This window comes from Tetranychus urticae, chromosome 3 (genome assembly GCF_039701765.1).
Source record: "Tetranychus urticae isolate SD_2017Ah chromosome 3, NJAU_TeUrti_SD_1.0, whole genome shotgun sequence".
NCBI lineage: Eukaryota > Metazoa > Arthropoda > Arachnida > Trombidiformes > Tetranychidae > Tetranychus > Tetranychus urticae.
The window spans coordinates 21978415-22001943 of NC_142960.1; the positions used below are offsets into that span (position 1 = coordinate 21978415).

At 32.7% G+C, this 23529-nt stretch overlaps 2 protein-coding genes and 1 long non-coding RNA gene across 5 annotated transcripts in view; 1 reads left to right on the top strand and 2 right to left on the bottom strand.

Annotated features, from left to right (window-relative positions):
- The window catches only part of kcc (solute carrier family 12 member kcc), a 56308-nt gene extending 36747 nt beyond the window's left edge, over positions 1–19561 (bottom strand). For 2 of the 3 annotated variants that reach the window (XR_003082768.2, XM_089268878.1), the window contains exon 1: positions 19010–19342. Coding sequence is in view for 2 of the 3 variants with exons in the window: in XM_089268878.1 (XP_089125004.1) it covers positions 19010–19013 (4 nt within the window). In the remaining variant the exon portion in view is untranslated. Of the gene's footprint in view, positions 1–19009 lie in introns of all 3 variants that reach the window. The other variant, XM_015932268.3, reaches the window with a different exon arrangement.
- Positions 5372–8242, top strand: LOC107364829 (uncharacterized). Its single transcript, XR_001569267.3, has 5 exons — positions 5372–5962; positions 6570–6864; positions 6969–7221; positions 7574–7670; positions 7779–8242. It is a non-coding gene; the product is annotated as an uncharacterized LOC107364829 (long non-coding RNA).
- Positions 19562–20162: 601 nt separating the features above from the next.
- On the bottom strand, positions 20163–23523 carry Cul2 (cullin 2). The gene is made up of 3 exons (XM_015932455.3): positions 22886–23523; positions 21162–22713; positions 20163–21034 (listed from the first exon to the last, which is right to left on the bottom strand). Exons 1-3 carry the CDS (start codon positions 23392–23394, stop codon positions 20783–20785), a joined length of 2313 nt encoding a protein of 770 aa, XP_015787941.1. The 5' UTR covers positions 23395–23523; the 3' UTR covers positions 20163–20782.
- Between the last annotated feature and the right edge of the window lie 6 nt (positions 23524–23529).

The window sequence follows — 23529 nt, forward strand, 5'->3', positions numbered from 1 at the left end:
ATATGGGTTTAAAATATCGTGAAATAAAAGACGATTCAAAATGATTATCATCCAAATTATTAATGATTATTTTCATTTGGATCAAACTGTAACTTGAAATTGGCGCTCAAGCTATTGATAGTTCCCGCTTATATGAACACTTAACATAACATTGAAAAATTAACATTGCAATTTGCAATACTTGTCTTTGAATTTGTTTTAAATCAATTTTAATTTATTTATCGTTTTCCGAGTTTTTTTACACAGTGTTAATTAATCTCTTCTATTCACTGGATTTCAAGGAAAGGATTTATGTATTCAACAGCGTAAGTTTGTCAATAACTTTGATTTTTTGATTGATTTTTTAAAGCTAAAAATATCTATTCTAATATGTTTTAAACCTCTTTTTTAAATAGGTGAACAGCAAAGTAAATTTTAAATCTTTGATCTTGGTAAACTGTTTTCTCAGTGAAATTCAATCCAGTAGATGATATGGAAAGATTTAAAAGTAAAGCAAAGCTGATGGTAAAAAATTTCATCGCCAAAATATTGACGCAGTGAGAAAAGTGCATTATCTTTGGATGTTTTTTTATTTCCACTTTACACAGTTAAGGAAAAGTATACAATGTCAAATCAGAGTTACGTTAGAATGTCCAGAATAGGAGAAATTGTAAAAAGAAAGAAAAGAAAGCAAAACAAGAAAAGAAGCTGACAAAACATTAATTCAGTTTTCATTCTTAAAGCTTTTGTATACATGAGTTCCAACATTTTTTGCATCTTCTTCTGACAAGTAGATGAGGATGACAAACAAAAGTACATGAGCATTTGGTAAACAAACAAGTAAAATGTTTGAATATAAATATTGTGAACAAGCAAGAAGACAAATACAAAGACAAAGACTTGAAGAGAAAACTCAGCAAAATGAAATCCAGGAGAGAAAAAAATAAACCAACCAAAAGGTTTATTTACCATACAAGAATAAGATTTAATCAAGTTTTAAATGGTTAAAACAATTGTCTAATGATTAAAATGAAATTTAAATGTTGAAAAAGCCCAACAAAAAGCGTAGGTTTTGAAAGTATCTTGAAACAGATAGAATTGAAGATCAAGAGCAATCAAGATAATTTTGATTACACGACTTTAATTGAAATACGCAAAAAATAAGCCAAAAAAAGACTTGATTAAAGCTTGTATACTTTGAATTAAGTTTACTTTTCAAGTCTGCCTTTCAAAATTTACCCTGAAAAGTTGCCATTGATCTAAGGCCTTGAATGAAATTGAAATGTTATTTCATTGGTTCAATATACATGGTTATATATCTATATAAGATGTATATTAATATTATAATGATGAAAAAAGAGAATAAAAAAGAGGTAAACTCAATTGAAATTCACAAGAAGATGAGAAAAGATGAGAAAAGTTATTCTCTGATAAACTATCAATTCAAATGAACTAACAACCTTTATACTTGAATTTGGTGTCTATTATTATTATCCTTTTATCTGTTCTCTCTCTCTCTTTTCATTCCAACATTTCAGTTTCTCTATTCAATTTTATCCCTTTCATGGTACAGTTTATCAGCATCACATTATTTCAACAATTGATAACAATTTTTGCTGTCTCTTTCAATTTGTTGATCATTGTAAATGTATATTACACTAGACATGTTAACATTGGTTTTGCTGTTAAAAGTATTAAAAAATGCGACTTAAATCTTGTTCCATTTCATCCATTGATATCATTTGAAATTAAATGTTATTTTTGAACCAACAATTTGAAACTGTTTTGATGGAAGATTCATGTTTCAAGATTCATGTCGATTTTAAATAATGCTTATCAAGTGTATTGCCCAGAATTGAGATTAGTTGATTACATTTAACCATTATTTTTACTCTGTTTACACAATTGCTATCCATAATTTAATAATGTATTCAACAAAACTGCCTTTTTTCATCAACATTTACATGATGGATTAGGAATTTTGAGCATTATAAAAACATGAAAATGATCAAAAATGAAGCTCTCAATGAATGTTTAAAGTAGATATTACTAAATACATTTCACTCTTTAAGATATTTTCATTTTAGAGTTCATTTTCAGGTAAATATTTTTTCACCTCAAAACTCTTCATCCTTTTTCATCCTCTTCAGTCCACCTTTGCTTTATCCTTTTACAATCCACTTCTATGTAATCATATTTGTTTACCGTTCAACCTTTTCTCATTAAATTGTATTGCAAAGTTTAACGTTAAAACCTTAAACTTTAAGTTAATTTTGATGTATTTTTAATCATTTGGAAACCTTAGAAAATATTGTTTAACTTGATTGTTATGCCCAGAAAAAACTGCCATTCAAATCAAATTTCTGGTTTCATTTAAATTTCAATCTTTGGTCCATTTTTAGGTCTTTGTATTGGGTTAAATTGGTTAATTTTTTGCTGCTCGTTGTAATTTACGTTTAATTACTGGTGGACATGAAAAAGTGATTAGATAATGGTAATACTAATGATGATGGGAATGGTAAGCAAAATAAAAGGTCAGCAAAGTAAAGGTTTTGTTTCAACCTTAGATTTGAGTTTGCATATTCAAGGCAAACAATTGATCAATTGTTTCCATGATTAACCAGCAACTGGAAATCATTTAAATGTATAACCATTAATTTGACAAAAACAAGAAGGTTAGACAGAAGAGGAACCCAAATTTGGGTGCAGAAAAAAGGTTCAATATATTAAATAAATTGTGTAAACCCGTTATTACGTTTGAGAAAGATATTGATGATTTTAATGAATCAACATTGGCAACGATTCTTATAACTCTCATTAACATCGTTTTGTACCAAAGGATTGATAAAAACAAGAGATGAGGATGAAGATGATGAAGATTTTGCCTTTTTTTTGCTGGTCTCCCAGAAAATCAATACAAAACTATTGATTGGTAAGCAACTGTGTGATATATTGAGTCAATTTTGTATATCTTTGTGTGTGTGTTGTGTTGAGGAATGATGAGAATCACTAGGAGATGGGGAAAAATGAGTTACATGGAGATGAGGAAGAATGATGATAATAGTGAGATGACAATGAAGATTGACACTGGGAAGTTAGATAATGATGATAGGGAAAAGAAGAATTAAAATCATTGGTTCAGTGGATTGATCAGGTTAGGACAATTGAATGGGTACTTGAAACATTCAATATCATTGGTTGATGGAGGCAAGATGAAGATGAAAGAATTGGTTAAATAATTGTATCAAGTTTAGTTAATGGTTTTCAATCAAATGTCCTTTACCAGAGTGAACCTTTTCTTGATCAACTAAATCACGTTAACTAACTAACAAAACTATTACAATCGCCATCATCATCATCATCTTAAACCGATTGCTTTCAGATTGTTCATCCTTTTTTATCCTTTTGCCTTGTTGTTGGTCTTCATCTTGCTCTTCATTGGCTATTTAAGATGATTTTCAAGAGGTTTTGGAAGATAGTTGAAGATAATCTTTTTGATGGCGATGATAATCTAAGTGGCTATATGTTGTATTAAAATTGATCATCAAATTGTGTTCCTTGGCGATTCCAGTTATTGACCATTGACGTGAATTGTTATTGAAAAGTGGATCCAATTTGAGACGAAAACTTGAAACTTGCAACAGGATTGGATATTAATTGTTGATTAATCATGGTTTAATTAAAGTTTATCTTTCCTCAGAGTTTAGGTTCCTATGAGTCTTACTGATTCTTATTGTTAATAAGCTTTTTTATATAATCTCACTTGGGAATGGTAAAGTTAATAATATTAAATACATGATGAAGGTAACCAGAATCAGTTAAAGGCGAGTGAATAGAATTATTAATATGACTGACAAGATGACTGAAGATGACTGAAGATGATGATGGTAAGATAAATGGTGACCAAGGTGAAGGATGATAATATTGCTTGGGTTGACTGATTGGACACTAACTGCATTAACTTGACGTAAACCCATAGATAAATGAATCAGAATCTGGTCACATCTCGGCTCTTTCCCAACTCTATTGTTCGTTGATCAGTTTGCTTTGCCATTTCTAGGGTAATGGTTAATAATGGTAATCATATGTTGATGATCCAGCCATGAAGACAGCATTCGCTTGATATAATGAAATTGTTTCGGCTTGGTTTGGAAAAATTGTAGCTCCGATTGTCAAGACTTTGAAATTGGAGGGTTAATCAAGACCAAAGCTTTTCAGGTTCATCAAGTTACACTTTTTTTCCATGTGATGTTAATTTTATTTACTTTTCTGTTTTTTTTTCATTGTAAATTCAATTTCAATTAGATTGATCCTTTTCTTTGTTGTTGCTTCTTATTTCTTTGTGTCCAGAATGTTAAAGAGGATGAAAAGACCTGCTCAAGTTGCCCACCAGAATGTTCATCAGTCACCAAAATGGTTAATCCTTCAATGGATGATGCATTGGAAAGAGAAACAAAAGTACAAAAGCTTGGATTCCTGTGTAACTGGTGAAGCCTTGGTATAGACACTTTGATCAGCTTTTATTATACATTGTACATCAACTTGGGTGACAGTGATCTTAATAAGGTTATCAACTACTGATTGTCTTTTACTGGTTCACTGATTAACAATAACAATTTAAATTAGACCAAGTAAATTGCCTTTCCAATTGTGTGTTTCATGATATGTAATATGAAGAGTCAGTGTGACAGGCAGCTAAAGAGTTAACACCAAGATGTAACATGTGAGATCCAAAAAAAACCGGAAAACAGCTTTGAGAAGAAAACAAAATAATCTTTCCTTTTTTTGCTGATTAGGGTGAAAATTAACTGCTTTTATCAGGATTCCTACAATATTGTTAAAGTTGACTAGACACTGATTATAAGGCTGAATATTATTATGACATGGATGGTGGTGATGAAAGGGATAATGAAACAAAAGTAAACTGAAAGTTGACTGTTTACTTATGTCTTTCAAGTTACGAAGTAAACACGTTTCCAGATGATTTATCAAGGTACAATCTATTTAATTAGATTCATTGGTACATTCAGGTTCGACCTTTTCACTCTTACAATAGGCACAAATACAAACAAAACAATCTAAAATATCATAACGGAACAATCATTAGACGTAACAGATGATTGGTAAGCTCATATTACGTAGTAAGTCCACAGTTTATGTATGCAAACATATACTGTAATGTTACTAACAACAATCACAAAACCAGAGTAAACAAAATAGAAACAATAAACTAATCAGTTAATTATGTATCATTCCATTGATTATTTACACTATTAGTAGATCAATTAAGAGCAAGTAATTACAAAATAAAAGTATTTAAGCTGAAATGGTCAAGAAAAAATCATTTAACCCGTAACAGCCTCAGATCTTAATTATAACACTTTCCCTGAAAAAAACCGTTGGAAAGATTTTGTCTCAACAGTTTAGCTATTGAATGGCTATTTATCGTATGTTATTGTTTGTGTCAGTCGATTTAATTTAACTAAATTATTTTCTTGTGACAACCTTTAATTTAAATTGTCAAGTCTATGATTTTCAAATATTTATGTTCATCTGTGATACTGACTTACCTATTTTTATCATTTGAAATTGAGTTGATCTGTCTCGAGAAACCTACAAAATCTTTGGGTTAAAGGATTAGGTTTCCTCTCAGTGATTGTTTTATTATTAATTTAGGTTCAACCAATCAACTAAATCTCTTGGACTTCAGTAAATTCAGTTTCAAACATTGTCATATAATCTTTGTTTTGTTTCACACTGCAGTAAACAATGTTACCTTATATTTGTAACCTTCTGGTTTACTGGTTGCTTTAAAATAATCAATCCTGTATTGTGATATTGTTTCTTTCACTGAAAATGGAGTCAAAGGTTAATTATTACGAGAATGCCCTAAGCTTTTTTTAAAAAATAAAACGAGTTAACGTCAAGAGAATTGGAAATTCAATGAAACTTGCCTCAAAAATAACACCTTCCAAGCAGACAGGTAAGTAAATTTTACCACATATCACAATATCATTCAACTTTATAATCACTTTCTCAGTATCTAATAATGTGACTTTTACTCATACTCATTAGTCTGTGATATAATGATGATAATGTTGAAAGGAAATTCAAAGCTCCTCATGGTGGAATTGGAAGAAGAAGAAAAAGAAAACAAAATGATTTTGATGAAGTTTAATCACGAAAATGTTATTTTTCTACCTTCAATTCATCTTGAAATCTTTATATATTAATATGATATTATTTACTCCTAGTTTTCACTTACAATTATCTTACATCTGTCTGAGTAAATAATTTACAGTAGAGATGCAGGGAATCATATTAAAACTAGACTGTGTAAAAAATAACAGAATCAAATTTTAACCGGTAAATAACAGCAGTTTGGAGTCTCTCTGAAAAGATTATTTTCTAACTTCTTCTTCCATTTCAACCTACTGAAATTATGTCTCCATGATAATAAAGATATAAATAATAAGAGCAAGGATAATGACGGTGAAAAATTCTGATGAAATTTTTAGCCTTTTCCTTCACTAACCTTTGAATTACTTTTTTTCTCATCTTTTTTCCTTTTCTCTCTCTTTCTTTTCCAGAGAATACAAAATGAATGAACAAAAAGATATATTACATTATAACTTAATTCAACTGGGTTGAATTATGATATCAGATTATTTTTGACATACAACTAACATACATACCTACACATTCATGTATATACATGAAAAGGTGAAACTTGAAAATCATGTTTCACCATGTTGTCTACATTTTTACTTGGATCACGATACAGAAAGGATATTCAGCTAACCATTATCAACGAGATGATAATAATAACGTTTGTTAACCAAATGAATTATATGCTGCCAATGGATAAATTACAACTCTGAATGAGTATACAAAAACTACCGATTGTTAAATAATTTACCCTTTATTTCCTCTTCCTTTAATTATTTCATTTTCACTAACATTTTCTCATTTTTCTCCTCTTTTCTCAGATTCATTTTCATAATGAAATAATTGGATATTTAAGCATCTCATCTAACCATTTTTACGTGCTTTATTGGATCCAGCAATGATTTCAAGGGATTCAGTGTGTAATTATTACCTCAGCTTTACAATTGGCTAAATTTACCCGGAACAATGGCTTGGAACCTCATTACCAACTCAAGGATTAGTTCATTGCTAACGCAAACAGATCCTATCACTGAATCACCCAAATTTTCATGGATCTAAATCATTGATCTACCAGTAAATTTGATTTACCATTTTAATCTTGATTGCATTTTTAATTTAGACGATCAATTTATTGTTAAAACAATTGATCGCTGAAAGTTTGCATGGAGAGAAATGATTAATCTTTTTCTGTGTAATTTAGTTACATTTGAAATTAACATTTCTTTCCATAACTTGCGGTTGAATCAACTTTCAGCTTGAACCAAATTAACAATTCAAATTGCTCGTTTTTTTCTCGTCCTCTAATTTAATATTGAATGATTAATGATGCAAGCTAAGGTCGCTCTTGTTAACAAATTGATTCCAGTGATCAATTCATTATACTAATAATGTTAATTGTAAAACATTTTCTTGCTTTTTTGTTTAGGTAAAAGTGAAATGCAAAACTGGTTACATGTAAAAATGAGTCCAACATCTGATATGGCTGCACCAAAAATCAATAAATACTTAGGACCAAACCAAAGGTTAATCTGACAATTTCATCATTCCTCTTTAAATCATCATCATCATCATCATCATCTTTTGACTATCTTCTTTGAGGTCTAAAATTTTTCCTCTTTTTTTTCATTCAGCCAAGTAACTACCCAAAGAATCATGAAAGTTGTTGAAAGACTGTTGAAATGATGACACTAAGCTTTTGCCTCTGCTTCTGATGATGATAATGGTAATGATAATGATGATATTATGATCTCTATTTCTTGTTCATCCTTTAAGCCATCATCATGGGACTTGACATGTTTAATGAAAACGAATGAAACCAAATGTGAAATAAGAAGCTAAGCCTTTCTTTTCACTATCAAAAATATCTATTTTTTCATCTGTACATTGATATATAACAGTTGAAAAAAAGGTCATTTAACCTTGTTACATTTCATCACTTGATTATCATCAAAATTAACCTCTCTTCATTTAACAATTTGTAATGTAAAATCATTTTTCAAACCATTGATTGAAATATCAATTGAAATATCGGGACAAGTCTAACAGTGATTCCAATTGATTAAACAATGTTGTGATATTTTGAAACCTGAAAAAAGACTCGTTTCTTTCCTCTGATCCACTATTCCTTCAACTGATTAACTAACAGTCTAACCTTTCCAATGATTGTGACTCTTTCACATCAACTTTCCAATCAATTATTCCAGTCATTAGACTATGAAAATTTAATAATTGATTACTTGGATCTGATTTTTGATGCAGCTAAAGATTCAGTTGTGTTGATTTGATCCCAGTTATTATTGAGTGAATCGGTTCAATCAAATGAATAATCATTTGTTTTGTATTGATTTGTTTCTCATTGTATCCAAACCCAAAACTCATATATAAACATTGATACACAATTACCTATCAATAATGCGATTGAAAGTTGACAGTAAACATTGGAATTAAAATATATCGATTTATGTTAATTTATAACCAAAACACACAATAAAATAATTGGCGATTCAATACCAATAATGATTGTTGAAAAAGGTGTTTGGCTACCAATTTTGTTGCAATATTATCCATCAAATACTAATGCTGTAATTGTTGAGGTTCTTGTTTGTTAATTGGTAAGCTTGTTCACTTTGATAATCATTAATCATTTCCTAACTGTTATCATTGAATCAACCCAAAAAATGGAATAAAAATGAACCAGAAAAGTCTGCAAAATGAACAATTTAAGGATTTAACTGAACCTAACCAACCAGGAATGGTCAAAAGTCTACTTATAGAAGGACTAAAATCAAAATGGACAATTAATCTGTAGTGATCACAAATGAAATAGTATGAAATGAATGAAATATGAATAGATCAAACTACAAAGATGAATAGTTGTTGAAACAAAGAAAGTTTATTTGTATGAAAACTGAGAAAACAAACGCTTCTATCGAAGGTCAAACTCTTTCTGACTTCTCAAATGAGAGCTCACTTCGAGCTCTCGCTTGGAGATCACATTTGGTCTTAGCCTGAGGGCTCGTAGAGTCAATAATAGTTAAAGTAGAGAAAAGATTGAACGTTAAGAAAAAGTAAGGAATGGAAAGGATTAAGGATCATGGCCTTAGAGAGGGAAATATGGATTAAAGGGAACTTAAAGTGAGAGTTAATCTTGAGAGCTCTTTATGGAGCGCTCTTAGTGGAGCGCTCTTAATGGAGGGCTCTTTATGGAGCGCTCTTAATGGAGCGCTCTTTATGGAGCGCTCGTTAAGAGCAAAGCAAAAAAATAAGCTCTCTACATTCCCCGTTACTTGGAATTATCCCGCCTGGGATGATATGAACGGCAATTCCTTATGTGTGCAAAACTCTTCTGTCCATTTTCATCGTAGATAATTGTCTTCTGCTGTCCATCCTTGATAATGATATCCTTGATTTCAAATGGTCCTTCAAACTTGAACTTTTTTCCAATTTTTCCTTTAAATACTAAGATTTTTGAACCGACCTCAAATTTCATTGGTCTAGTTTTTCCTTTATTATGATACTCTTGCATCTTAGTTCTGTATTTCAATTGTTGCTCATCGCTGAAAGGTTTTTCTTTTATTTCGCAATTACCAACTACTCCAAAGTGATTGTCTGCCGGTAGCCAGTCTGTGTATCCAAAAGCTTTAAAAAATGGTGAACAACCAAGAGCACGATTGTATGCACGATTATTATGTTTTGCTGCTGCTTCAATGGCCTTTTTCCAACCTCCAGGGAAATCAGGAAAACATTCGCAAAATAATTTTATCTTTTGAACGTGGCGTTCCGCCATTCCGTTAGACCATGGGCTATATGGTGAAGTAGTTACCAATTTGATATCCAGCTTAGTTGCGAGGTCTCTAGTTGCTTTAGAAATGAAAGATTTTCCACAGTCTGAAATCAATCTCTTGATTTTATCAATTGATGGGTGAGCGCTCAAAAAGAGCACTAAAGAAGAGGCATCTTCTTTCATTGGAACTGCTTGGCATAATCTAGTCGCTTCATCGACCATAACGAGAAAGGAATGTGTTTTCGCGGAGCCCTCTTTCTTTTTAGTCAATTCGCCATAATCTAAATGCATGACTTCGAAAGGGACTTTTGAATGCTGAGGCAAGATCATAAAGTCTTGATGCTGCTTCAGTTTTGATTTTACTCGTTGGCAAACGTCACAAGTTCTTATGTAGTCTGTGATATCTTCCTTCATCTTGGGCCAAGTAAAACGAGCTGAAATTTTATGGTATGTTCTTGAGATCCCATCATGGCCACCAGAGTACGGGTCATCGTGATAAGACTGTAAAATGGCAGGCACTTGGTCTTGGTTTACTTCTATGCGTTTCTTTTCATCCGATAGTAATACTAAATTAATCATTGGTATTTCTGGGCAAAGTCTTGAAAGTGCGTCTGCATCGGTTAACTCCCTACCGGAACGATGATTGATTTGAACATTAAAACTCATCAAGAATGTCTGCCAACGACCGAGACGGTTTTTCGGCTCTTTGAGTGAAAGTAAATGAGAAAGGGCTTGGTGGTCACTATGCACTTTGAATTCCTTGCCTTCCAAGTAGCTTCGGAAATATTTTATTGCTTTGATGACGGCTAGGCATTCCTTTTCCGTAGTTGAGTAGTTCTGTTCTGGCTTAGTGAAAGTATAAGAATAATATCCGATCACTCGCAATTGTTTATTGCGTACTTCTTTCTTGTCTCGTTGATAAAGAATTGCTCCAGTACCATAGTACGATGCATCGCATGAGAGCTCGAAAGGAAGATTCCAATCAGGAACTCCTAAGATAGGGTTTGAACTGATTATCTTAATGAGCTCTTGATATGAGCGCTCACATTGAGGGCTCCATTCGAACTCCACGTCTTTTTGCTTCAATCTATCCAAAGGGCGAACAAGTTCAGCATATTTGGGTATGAAAGCTCTGAAATGTCCTGTGAGGCCAGTAAAACAACGGAGACTGTGAAGGTCAGTTGGCTTCCTCATCATCTTAACTCGTTCAACTGATTCTGATCGAGTTGTTTTGGTGAAACCATCAATAACACGTCCGAGAAAGATAATACTTTCTGAACAGAATACACTTTTCTTTTCGTTGATTTGTATCCCAAATTGAGATAACTTTTTGAGCACTCGAAATGAGAGCTCAGCACAATCTCTCATCGTGACACCTCCAACACAGATATCATCAATGTAAACGGCAACTTTATTAGTTTGTAATAGTTCATCAAGAATTTCAACCATCTTGCGTTGAAATATCGGTGGCGAGTTCTTCCATCCAAAAGGAAGACGAGTTAGTTCAAAGTGTCCAAAGGGCAGGACAAATGCACTAAATTTTCGAGTTTCTTTGGTAATTCCTACTTGCCAAAAACCATCCTTTAGATCGATTTTGCTGAAGAATTTACAACCACCAAACATGTTTATAATTTCGTCGATAATAGGGAAAGGGTATGGATCCAAAACTGTATGCTTGTTGATTTCGCGGTAATCTTGACATAGTCGTAACTGACCATTCTCCTTGGGCACAATAACACACGGCGATGCGAATTCTGAAGTCGAGTTAACAATTATCCCCATGCTTAATAATTCCTTTATTTTTCCTTGAGCCCAAATGTATTTCTCACGCGATAAGCGGTATGCCTTGGATTGGATGACTGGAGAGTCGGGTGATAATTTAAAATCAGCTTGTAACGAGGGCTCTTTTGTACTTGGTTCAAAGAGCTTTGGAAACGAATTCTTGGCTTGGTCGAGGCTCTCCACATATTGACTGCAATCGGTAACAGCACAACAGATCTGGTTGTTTGCGAAGTCCCACTTTACCTTCAATTCTTGTAGGGCATAGATTGACAAGATAGCATCATAAGTTGCATCTTTGTTCACGATGAAACTCAAGTCGATAACTCGATTTGAGTACTCAATCTGAGCGCTCACTTTTAGATCACAATGTGAGATCTCACCATTGTATGCCTTGACGAGAGACGAGCGCTCCTCAACTTTTAACTGCTTTTCTTGGACAAATCTTTCAGATATCATGTTAGCCTTGGCACCACTGTCAAATAGAGCTCTCGCTTCATGTCCATTGATTCTTATTTTAAAGACGTTGTCATCACTTGCAGTGTGAGTCTTAGGTATTGTATCGAATGAGTAAATATTTGAAGTATCGTTTCGAGACTTTTCTGGTCTTGAACTCTTGGGTTTAGTTTTGGTATCTTCGTAGGGTCGACGATCACGGGCTTTCATTGGTTTGAGTTGACACAGTACTCGCCGTAGGTCATCTTTAGTATTCACTTCCGAAATGTTTATTTGCTTTGAGAGCTCATCAGGAAGGCTCAAAAGCATTAACGTTATGAAGTTGAAATCTTCTAGCTCAGGAAAAGCAAGCTGAAGCAATCGTTGTTTTTCATAATAGTATTCCAATAGAGGTCCACCTCGGTATTCCCACTGAAGGGCAGACTGTGCTTGTGTCAGACGGTTCTGTCCAAAAGATTCCAGAAACGCGTCCTTCCAGGGTTGCCATATAAAAGGAAGATTTTCCACCAATCTGCTGTTGAACCACTTGATTGCGACACCTTCTAAATATGCCTTCAAGTTGTTGACTTTAGCATCGTCGGTTATCCAGCCATTGAATTCACAAGCTTTCTCATAACTGATAAGCCAGGTCTTGGCATCTTCCTGCCGGCCGTTGAACTTTGTTACCTCCATTCTCTGGTTCTTGCTTCTTTGCATGGGAGCCAGAGTCTCTTGAAGATTACTAAACATTGAACGAAATGATTCCATCTGAAATCGCATAAGTTCTTGAAACATATTTGCCATCTGCTCAGATTGAGCGCTCGCTGCGAGAGGCTCATTATTGGAAGAAGCTTCATCACTAATGGATCCAGCACTGTAAGTTTCATTGGTGTAGATTTCGGCATCAATTGGTGGGACGAATAAAGTGATGGTCCGTTGACGAGTCATCTCACGAATTGCGATTTGCGTTGGTTCCATCTGACTTATGGCTTGATGTAAGGCTATGGGTTGAGATTCTTCTCTAACGAGAGTCCATTGATCAGATCCGGCTATACAATATCTTGTTACCAGAACCTGTTCGTTTCTTCTTACCAAAGTAAATTTAATTTTCAAAGGATTGGCCATCCTGTCGACTGCGCCAATTTGTAGTGATCACAAATGAAATAGTATGAAATGAATGAAATATGAATAGATCAAACTACAAAGATGAATAGTTGTTGAAACAAAGAAAGTTTATTTGTATGAAAACTGAGAAAACAAACGCTTCTATCGAAGGTCAAACTCTTTCTGACTTCTCAAATGAGAGCTCACTTCGAGCTCTCGCTTGGAGATCACATTTGGTCTTAGCCTGAGGGCTCGTAGAGTCAATAATAGTTAAAGTAGAGAAAAGATTGAACGTTAAGAAAAAGTAAGGAATGGAAAGGATTAAGGATCATGGCCTTAGAGAGGGAAATATGGATTAAAGGGAACTTAAAGTGAGAGTTAATCTTGAGAGCTCTTTATGGAGCGCTCTTAGTGGAGCGCTCTTAATGGAGGGCTCTTTATGGAGCGCTCTTAATGGAGCGCTCTTTATGGAGCGCTCGTTAAGAGCAAAGCAAAAAAATAAGCTCTCTACATAATCGAAACAATTGAAAGCTTGTGATGAAAAATGGCAACACTAGTATTGAAGGGAAAATTGTTAACTTGGATTGTTGTTGGTGAAAATATAAATCATTATATAATAGAATGTTTCAATTTATTTGGATTTCTGGGAATTGGCAGAGTTATCCTTAAATTTCAATTGTTTCAGGAAACAAAATCTAAAAGGTTCAACAATACTTTACGGATTGAAATTGTAGGAAAAACAATAACTGGTTAAAAAGACTATTAACTGTCTTTTGAATTTTCGGGTTACCAGTAAAAAAACTAGAGATGAATGTAACCCAAACAGCAAAGTACACTAAATATAAACGATATCTGGCACTTGTGAACCCAAATGGACAAGAACATTTGTCCAATAGTTCATTTCATGATTTGTTGCAACCTTCAATGTTCAACAATCAATTGAATTGAAGATTGAATCGCCAATCAACAAATTACAGAGCCATTTGTTAACAGCTGAAGCTTACAAGCCTTTGTATCAGATTCAAAGTAATCCCATCGTATATTTGCCAATTTCACCGGCTAAATCCATCAAACTGTTTAATTAGTTCAATGTAACTGAAATGAATAAAAATTTGCTTTTTATATGGCTGTATATTAAATATAAACTAGATTAATTTGGTTAACCCATTGTAAGTCTATTACCATGTAGACTCAAGAGAGTTGAAGGCTATTTTTCTGGCTTTCTCATTGCTCTCACTATATTTTTTACCAGTTTATTCACCTACAGAAACAATTGATTCTAATTCTGTACAGTCTTATTTGAATAAATCAATCTTTTATCCATTCACTTTCTCTTTATTATTAACCTAATTTATCCTCTTATGCTTCCATATATCCATGTACTGATCCTTGTAGTGATCCAATAATAGATGGGAAACGAAAAAAATAGATCACATTAACCAAAAGTAAACACACACAGAAAACGTAATGTTTTGGGGAGAAAAACATAGTTGAAATCGAGTAAAAGTTCACTTGCAATGTACAAGCATTTATGAATAAATCAAACTGAACAAATTAAATGCTATTAATTATCACAATTAATTGGTTATCATTTAATTTGTCAATTAGCTGTCTAATTACAAACTGAAACTGATCTATTTTACAGAAAAAGAAAATGTCATTTCTCAAAATAAGACCATTTTCTGCTCATCAAAAGATACATCAGTAAATAAGTTTTGTAAAATCTGCTTCCTTAAGGAAGGTCAGATAGACAACCGTCAGATAGTTACTAATTAATTTTCTCTAGTTTTACGCAAAGGTTCCAGGCATTCAGAGCACAGAGGTTCCTCAGATAAGGCATTCATGTCAGGGAGGTAGAGGCGATAATTTTCCATGTTACCAGTCTCAAAGGATGAATACACATCTCTAATCAACTGCTCCTGCAAGTCTGGTTCAAGGGAATTGGGTAAAACTGGGAATTGAAGTAAACTGAAAACTGGTTCAGCTGATTGATACATTCGTCGACCTTTAGTACCACTAATTGTCTGTTGGTCTGAACTATAAACTATCTGAACTATAGAAAGCGATCGGTGTAACTGAACATCTAACTGATCTGCTTTACAGAAAAAGAAAAATTCTTTCTCAAAATGAATACATTTCCTGGTTTATAATCAAAAGATACATCAGGTAAATGATTTTTATGAAATCTGCTTCCATACTTGCACAAAAAGCTTTGCAAGTTTCAACTTCGAACCCGATTTCTCGAGAACTGTCGATCAGAGAAATCTTCAAATCACACAAATAGACTCAGCAATAGAGTCTCGATTTGAAAGAAACTAATTTTTACCCATTTTTGCTATTTTCATCCATATTTGCTCATCTACCAAGTTGCTTTTAGCTTTCATTCATCCTTTTAACTTTTACGTTCTAATGCATGGTTGTTGTTGATATTATTAAAAGCAATACAGTTGGATAGAGAAATGGTACAAACTTGATCGCATCAATTAAATGCTGATTAAACGTAGTTAACTCCAATAACTGAAAGATATAAGACAAAAAGCCAGGAAGAAAACCAAACAATATCTTTTGTCTCAAAATCGATAATATTAATGTAAAATGGAGTTGATGCAAAAGCTAATCTGGTGTGTAACAAATAATGGTTAATATTGTTAATAGCAACAAACATCTATAAACGTCCCGATATTGAAATTCACTAATTTGATTAATTTAATCAATTAGTCTGTGATATTTCTATGGTAACCATTGGAACAATAGATGACCAGGATTAACCAGAAATTAGTGAAACCTTATCATCATTGGCAATATCAAAGGATGGATCTCTGTATGGGAAGAGCAACATTTTGAAACTCAAAATTGAATAGACATGAATTGCATGGCAAAATTTGTGATATTCATCCAAAAATGTTTGGATTGTTTGCAAATGTCAAAAAAGAGGAGTAAAGTAGAGAAGGAGGAAAAATGGTTACAAAACGAAGTATCAAGAAATGAAGTTGAAAACTCTGGACATGACAGGTTATCACAAGAATTGAAAGATTTTCCCTTTCTATCTGTTAATATTTACAATAACATTTACAAAGGTCAGATTATCCTGTGAAACCGGTTTAAACATTTTTCCTGGTTAGAAGCAAATGGAGGCAAAAAGATGGTTATTACGATGGCGATAACAGGGATGACTGGATGACTGGATAACCATGGTGCACTGGTAACATGAATTTTTGTTCAATAAGATGATGATGATGAATGGTAAAGTAGAAGGTTTAGAGGCTGGGGGTGAAAAAAGAGGATGAGGAGGTGAAAAGAGAGATCATTGATTATTTGTGAAAAGGCAGAAGAGAAAGATAAAGAGTGTAGAAAGATGAGAATGGATGTTTCCAGATGATGATGATGATGATGATGAGAAGGGACTTCTGAGCATGATATGTTTCCCATGTTGAACATGGTGAAAGGATAATGCTTTGTTGTTGGAGAAAAGGCTGAGATTGAGAAATGAAATGATGAAGAAAGTGGTGTAAAGTTTAGATTCAAAGTTTGAATTGAGAATTGAGTAAAGTCATTCGTTAAGATTTCAAAGTCAGATAGATGAACTTTTCAGGGAAGAAAAAAAAGAAGAAGAAGAAGAGAAGAAAAAAACGAGAAAAAGAAACTTTCTTTTGCCATCAAAGTTATCATCATCTTTTTTTTGAAGACAATTTTTTTCTCTGTATTACTTTCCAAGCTTATTGTGATAATGTAAGTCTCTTGTTTTGTATTATTTTTTAGGTTCAATCCAAGGCAACATCCAGCACAGAGGCTCTGTTAATAGATTAATAGTTAACTGTGAGTGATTAAGGGAAGGGGTTTTAACTATCATTTTGGCCTCTCACAAATTCAGTCAATGTATCAGTGAAGTCAATGAATTGAGCAGCTCACACAATGATCCTGGTAATGATGAGATACTTTTTGCTTGTTGTTCATTGAAAAAGGATTCAGTGTGAGTGAAAAAAAAGATGATGAGATGAAAATGATAAGAATGATCTTTTATATTTTTCACTTTCTTTTTGTTTCTCTGTTCATTTTTTTCCCTCAGTTCCTAGCCAATTATCAACATCCTTGGTGCTACATATTGATTGTTGATGGAGTGAATGTTAATGGGAAGGAAGGCGTTTACAGGGAAAAGGATGGAAACAAAAGTTGAACTGAAACAATAATCAGATTATAAGGTTACTATTGTAAAACTGTAATTTAAAAGATGCAACTTTGATCAGATGAGACTGTCTTTGGGATTCTCAACTTTACTGGTTACTTTCACTGGTGTAACCATTGTAAATAAATATAAATGAACAATTTCATCCAGTGAGTATGTAATAATGATAACAATATTAATAATATTGAAACTGATTGACTATAACAAGATTGGAAAGTTTGAAATGTGATTTGAAAAGAAAAGGAAAACCAAAATTGATTCATTTTTTTGGGAAAAAATGTCCAAACTAATTTTGTCATCTCTAGCTTTTCTGGTGATGATAATTTGTTTAATTTCATTTGGTTTTTTTTGCCATTGAATTGAATTGAAATTGAATTGTTTCTCTTGTTATTGTCGTTTAATATACTATCTTGGTGTTTATCTGATTATAGATATATTTCGCTGGATGAAAATTTGGTGAAACTGTAGATTAAATTAATGTCAAACTTGAGTTTTACTTGCAGTTATTTGGCTGCTGCTTTTAATTCAAAATGGATTCCCTGGTTCAACACAAATTGTAATCATCATCAACTACAAATTAACTGTTACAGACAAAATGGACACTTGGACACTCGCCATGATTCATTTCATTACTTTTGTTACGCCTAGTTCTGGTAACTGTCCCATGAGCCTTCATCAGCCATTTCAATGCAATTGTAAGATAAACAAGGAATCGAGTTGATCAAAAAGTAAACAGTTTTCAGGATCAAAAAGATGAACAAGATGAGGATGATGATAGTGGGTTAAGCCAAAAATAAGCTTCTCATATAAAGATGTTACAATGCAAGGGAAAAAGTATTGCAACTCAAAATTGAAAGTGAATATAATTTAACTCCATTCCTGTGATTAACAATTGATCTAATTAGAACAATCTAATCATAATTTCCACTCTTTTCAATAGCATTTGATTGAAGCTTCAATTTTAAGATTGCCAACTGATGCAATTGTTACAATCTTTGCAGTTTCATTTGCATTGTTTATTTTCACATCAATCTAATTGAAGTTATTATATCCAATTAGATGAATAATGATTAATAATTAAACATGTAAAGCTCATGTTTAACTAAGTGTGCGATGATCACATAATCATTTTTCTTCATGCAAAACTCACAATTTCAGTTTACTCTCATTTGGTGGTTGATGTAAAATTGACAGTATTAATCAATTTAATATTTTTGCTCGATGAATGAATTTGATTAAATTTTTATCCTTTTCAGGACTGAATGGTTAAACAATTGGATGACAAATGGTGAACCGTTGAAATATCAAAGGGAATCAACTATCACAGTTGTTTAAAGACGATGGCGATGACATTTAAAATCAAAAGGATAGAGATGATTGTGGGAGTCAAAATGATGAGGATAAGTCTTATAAACACTGTGATGTACCTTTTAATATTTGTATTTCAGTTTGTTTTGGTTGGCGAATCATTTGGGAATCTATTTTAAAGATTTGATCCTCTTTTTGCTTTTTTTGCTTCAAACTTCATCTTAACTTGATGAGATTGAGTTGAAATGAAAAGATGATGATTTACTTACCCATTATTGAGTTTTACATACGATGATGGAGATGATGTGGAAGAAGATGAAGGGTTAAGTTGATTAAAATGAGGTTCATCAAAATAATGGAATCACAATTTGGTTGAATTTAACAATAAAAAGGAAAACAAAAACAAGCAGTTAACAAGGAAAGATGTAAGCCGAAACAACAACGACAACAAACAAACAAATACAACACTAGATTGGTGAAATTATTAGAAGAATGAAGGAAGATGTTGTTTTCGTTGGATGATGATAAGGATGATGATGATGGTGATGATGGAAGGCAAGAGACTGAATAGGTAGACAGAGGAAGGTGATGTGAGACAAATGATGGTGAGGATGAGGATGATATTAGGTGAGACAGAGGAAGAAAATTATACGACTGCGAAAAAAAGGAAGAAGGAAAAATATCGAAAAGGCAAATAATGAGATTGAAAGAGAGACTAATGAAGATGATCGCTCGAAAATCGGCGACACAAAAGAGTTGAAAGAGAAGAGAGAGAAAGAAAGAGATGATGATAGAGAGTAGAAGAGGTAATAATGTAAGAAAAGAGCAGAATCCTGGAAATGATGAGAAAAAGAAAGGAAAAGATATTATCGATTACGAACATGAGCGGATAAATTCATCAACAGCGCAGGTTGATCTATCCATATGATTTTAAAGATGAAGAGATGATGAAGATGATGTTACAGTGAGATTCATAATTTAGCTCATTTGGGTTGACATCTTTTCATGTATTCATCATTGAATTTTGTTACAATTTTCAACTTTGACTTTGAAATTTTCGCGTTAATTGAACGTGAAAATATGAATTTGTAAATAGTAGGAATAAATTGCTCCAAGGCGAGTCTATTTGTTACTAAATTTATCCTAAGTAAACACACATTTAGTTGATCATTATTTAAATTTTTGGGTTCATTTATTTGTTTCTGTATTAGTTTATTGATTACAGCTATTTAAGTATTCAAATTATGTTTCTGATTTGTTATTATGATCTAGTTTTGAATATGTTTCAGATTCTCAGGTTGAAATTATTTCAAATGAATCTCATTTGGTAAATAATTCTGGTTTCATCCTTTACAATGTTTTCATTTGACTGGCTAAATTTAGCCTGATTCTGTCGAGTAATTGGAACAAAAATCATGACAATTACTGTGAAAGTTTCATTTTATTTAAAGTTACATTCTTGAGTTTCTAAAATTTTACATGATTTCCAATGATCATAGTAGTAATTACTAATATTAATAATAGAGTAACAGTGATGAATTGTGTGAGGAGTAAATTGTTTTTGACACAAAAAAAAAGGTTTATATTGTAATCTTAATGTATCAACATCAATTGATCAGTATTAGATTAGTTTTTGTTTGCGACACTTTTATAAACACTTTAACTTGAACCTTGTTTAACAATGTTCATCAAAAATTGAACCACAACAAAAATTGTAATTAGATGAGTTAAATCATTTAATTCAACTTATAATAATAGCAATGATATGGATGGAGCCTTTTCAATTGTATTTCTCTCTCATTAAGCTTTTATCATAGCTGTAAATACTTATAAGCCTAGTGTGCTTCAAAGACAACGTAAACATTGATGCAAATATAAATATATATTTGAGTTGGTGGTTTGCAACTGAATTATCCCCTTTCATAGCTGAAGACCGACAGATAAACTCATTTAAATACACAAATTAACAATAAAAGAGAGAGAACAAGCATTTTTTTTAAAAAATGAGGGAGAATGATCAGAGTTATTTCAACCATATCATTCTAGGCGATATAACTGTATTCATCCTGCGAAGATGTCCTTTCAAGATACTGCTTTTCAATTAATGCTTCAATACACTTTTTAACCATAGGTATACTTGGAGCGAAACGATTCTTGGCCTGATCAATCACTTCTTGAATAAGCTGGTTGTGCTTCATCGCTTTTCGAGCTTTCATGATTCGTACAACGGCAGCTTGTAAAAATAATTTCCTGTCTTCGTCAACTGATGAATGAGTTTGTTCAACTTCTTGATGCTATGAGTTAAAGGAAGAAAATAGATGAAAAAATCGATTACTATTGTAATTTTAAATAATGGTTATTGCAAAAAATAATTTGCAATCGAAAATTTTAAATGTGAACTTAATTTGTTTAATTACAAACCTGAGTGACTTCTTTTTGATTAACTGCAAGAATCTTGAAGCGAGTTCTTTTACTAACAAAATTTAAATTCAAATTTAATTGGGTTTCTGGTTCCAAATTGTATTTCATTGGAGTAGGTGAAGATCCTTCCTCATTAGATGATGATTTATTAACAGTAGAGTTATCCAGTAAGACTGAATCCAGAGTAAGAATTTTCATGTCAATCAGCATACTCAGATGTTTAGAGAGCAAATCTTCCGTTAGATTGGTACTCATTTGAATCTCTTTGAAAGACAACTGGTCAGTGTTTTCAAATAATAAAAGTATAGCCATGTAATATGTAGACATTGATGCTAGGTATGTTTTTTTGGAGAAACAAATTTTAACCTCACATGTAGAAAGATGATGAAGGAAGGTTAATTTCCGTCCATGGTAAGTTTTATTGTAAAACGTTTCGAAATTGCAACATGATTTCTCCAAAATATGGGGCATGGAGAAGGGTGAAGATAAATTTTGAGCCAATGGCCAGGCTCCGGCTTGAAGAACAAAAATATTAAAGTTGATGCCGCCCAAACCCTGTTTCTCTTTTTTGCACCATTCGCTGAAGCTGTCATTTAAATCGTTAGAGATTTTAATATCGGTAAACATGCGATGAAGTTTAGATGTGAATTCATGACCACAAGCTTGTTTCAACTTGTTTATCATTGACTCTTCTGAATCCATTGATACAGATTGACAGTGTATTAACCTTTTGGCCAACATTTTGGCATAGAACTTTTGAAAAACATCTTTATCATCGATGTATTTAAATATTGTGATAGAACGTCGAAGCTTTTCATCTATTTCAAATTCATTGACACTTTTTGATGTTTTCTTCAACAAAGAGTCACAATAACGGGCCAGTAACTCGGCTGAACGACAAGGAACTTTAGAATTGACTCGATAATTGATCACATAGGAACATGCTTTATCTAGGGCTCCAATAAATTGTTGATCCGAATTAAAGACATCGTTAATTAAATCGCGTTGTTTACGGTAAACTTCTAATAAATTTTCAACAAAACTGTTTGCAATATTATCACCAGACAAATTGCTTATGGCATCCAAACCAATTTTAGTAAAATGTTTTTGAACCTCACTAACAAGGTGTTGAATTCCAGGTCCAATAGGTTTCAATAATTTAAACATGTTATGTAAATCTTTTCGACTTTCACTGACCACCATCCTTTGACATTCGGCATGAAGAAAGTCGAGATGCTTGGCAACCATTTCTTCTTCACAAACCTCACTAACTTTTGAATGAGAAGAAACGTGAAGATATTTACGACTTCGTAAAATTTCTGAATCCAATCTCTGTAACACTTTTTCCATGTATTGCGAACAATCGTACTGAGCAAGTAGCTTAGATGCTTCTCTAGAGTAATATTTACGAGTGGCTTCCAAAAATGGTGTCTCAAAAATTTCGCGATAAAGATTTAGGTCCTTCTCCTTTTTCTTGTATGCTTCAACCATGACAAAAGACTCGATAACTCCTTGAACCACGCTTTCATTAGTAGGATTACCAAGACGATCGCTGTTGATTAGAAAATGAAATTCAAATTAGAAGATAATAAAAATACATTGAGAATAAATTTAAATGCAGCTGATATCTTAAACGCTTATTCGCGAGATTGATAAAAGTAAACTTGATTTAAAAATGTAACAAGGTTGCAATTCAAGGATGAAACTATGTAGAAATGACATACTTTTCAAAAGCTTGAAGCAAAAGGTTCACGAGATCGTCAGACAAGCGTTCAATCATATATTTCCTCCAATACGAAAGACCTAATTCACCAATCTCTAATTTTTGATCCTCAGTATCCGCATAACCATAATTAAGTTCTGAATCGCCTAATTTCATTTTCTTAAGATGTTGATTATTTAGGTACATGTACAATTTATCCATGAACTGTATACCATCTCGATAAACCAGCCATTCTTGATAGTAATTTACCAACAGGTTATCACCCATTTGAACCCGTAAACATATTTGTGAATGAAGTTTTTGTACATGAGTGATGATAAATTTTTTGGTTTCCTCGTATAATTCCTCCGGGTACGGGTTAGGCTTAGCAACACACATCTTATAAACATCGGAAAATCTTTCATTCCATTCTTTCTTGTTAACATTATTCAACAAAATCACCGATTCAAGTGTACTGCGCAAACGATTCCAACTCTCATTAAAATCAACTTCCACTGGCCGTAAAGTCATTGTAGAAGACAACAAAGGATAAAGGATATCTTTAAATGTAAGAAGATGATTTAAAACATAAAAAATAAAGCCAAGATCACACGTAAATAATAATTAACGTAAACATTGAAGACAAGTAAAGCTAAATATGAGCAA

Excerpts from the sequence above, each read along its gene's own strand:
- Cul2 (XM_015932455.3), bottom strand. The coding sequence starts at position 23,394 with ATGACTTTACGGCCAGTGGAAGTTGATTTTAATGAGAGTTGGAATCGT. Across the intron at positions 22,714-22,885 it reads TTGCTTCAAGCTTTTGAAAA|CGATCGTCTTGGTAATCCTA; the intron begins GTATGTCATTTC and ends TCTAATCAACAG. Across the intron at positions 21,035-21,161 it reads ATCAAAAAGAAGTCACTCAG|CATCAAGAAGTTGAACAAAC; the intron begins GTTTGTAATTAA and ends TTTAACTCATAG.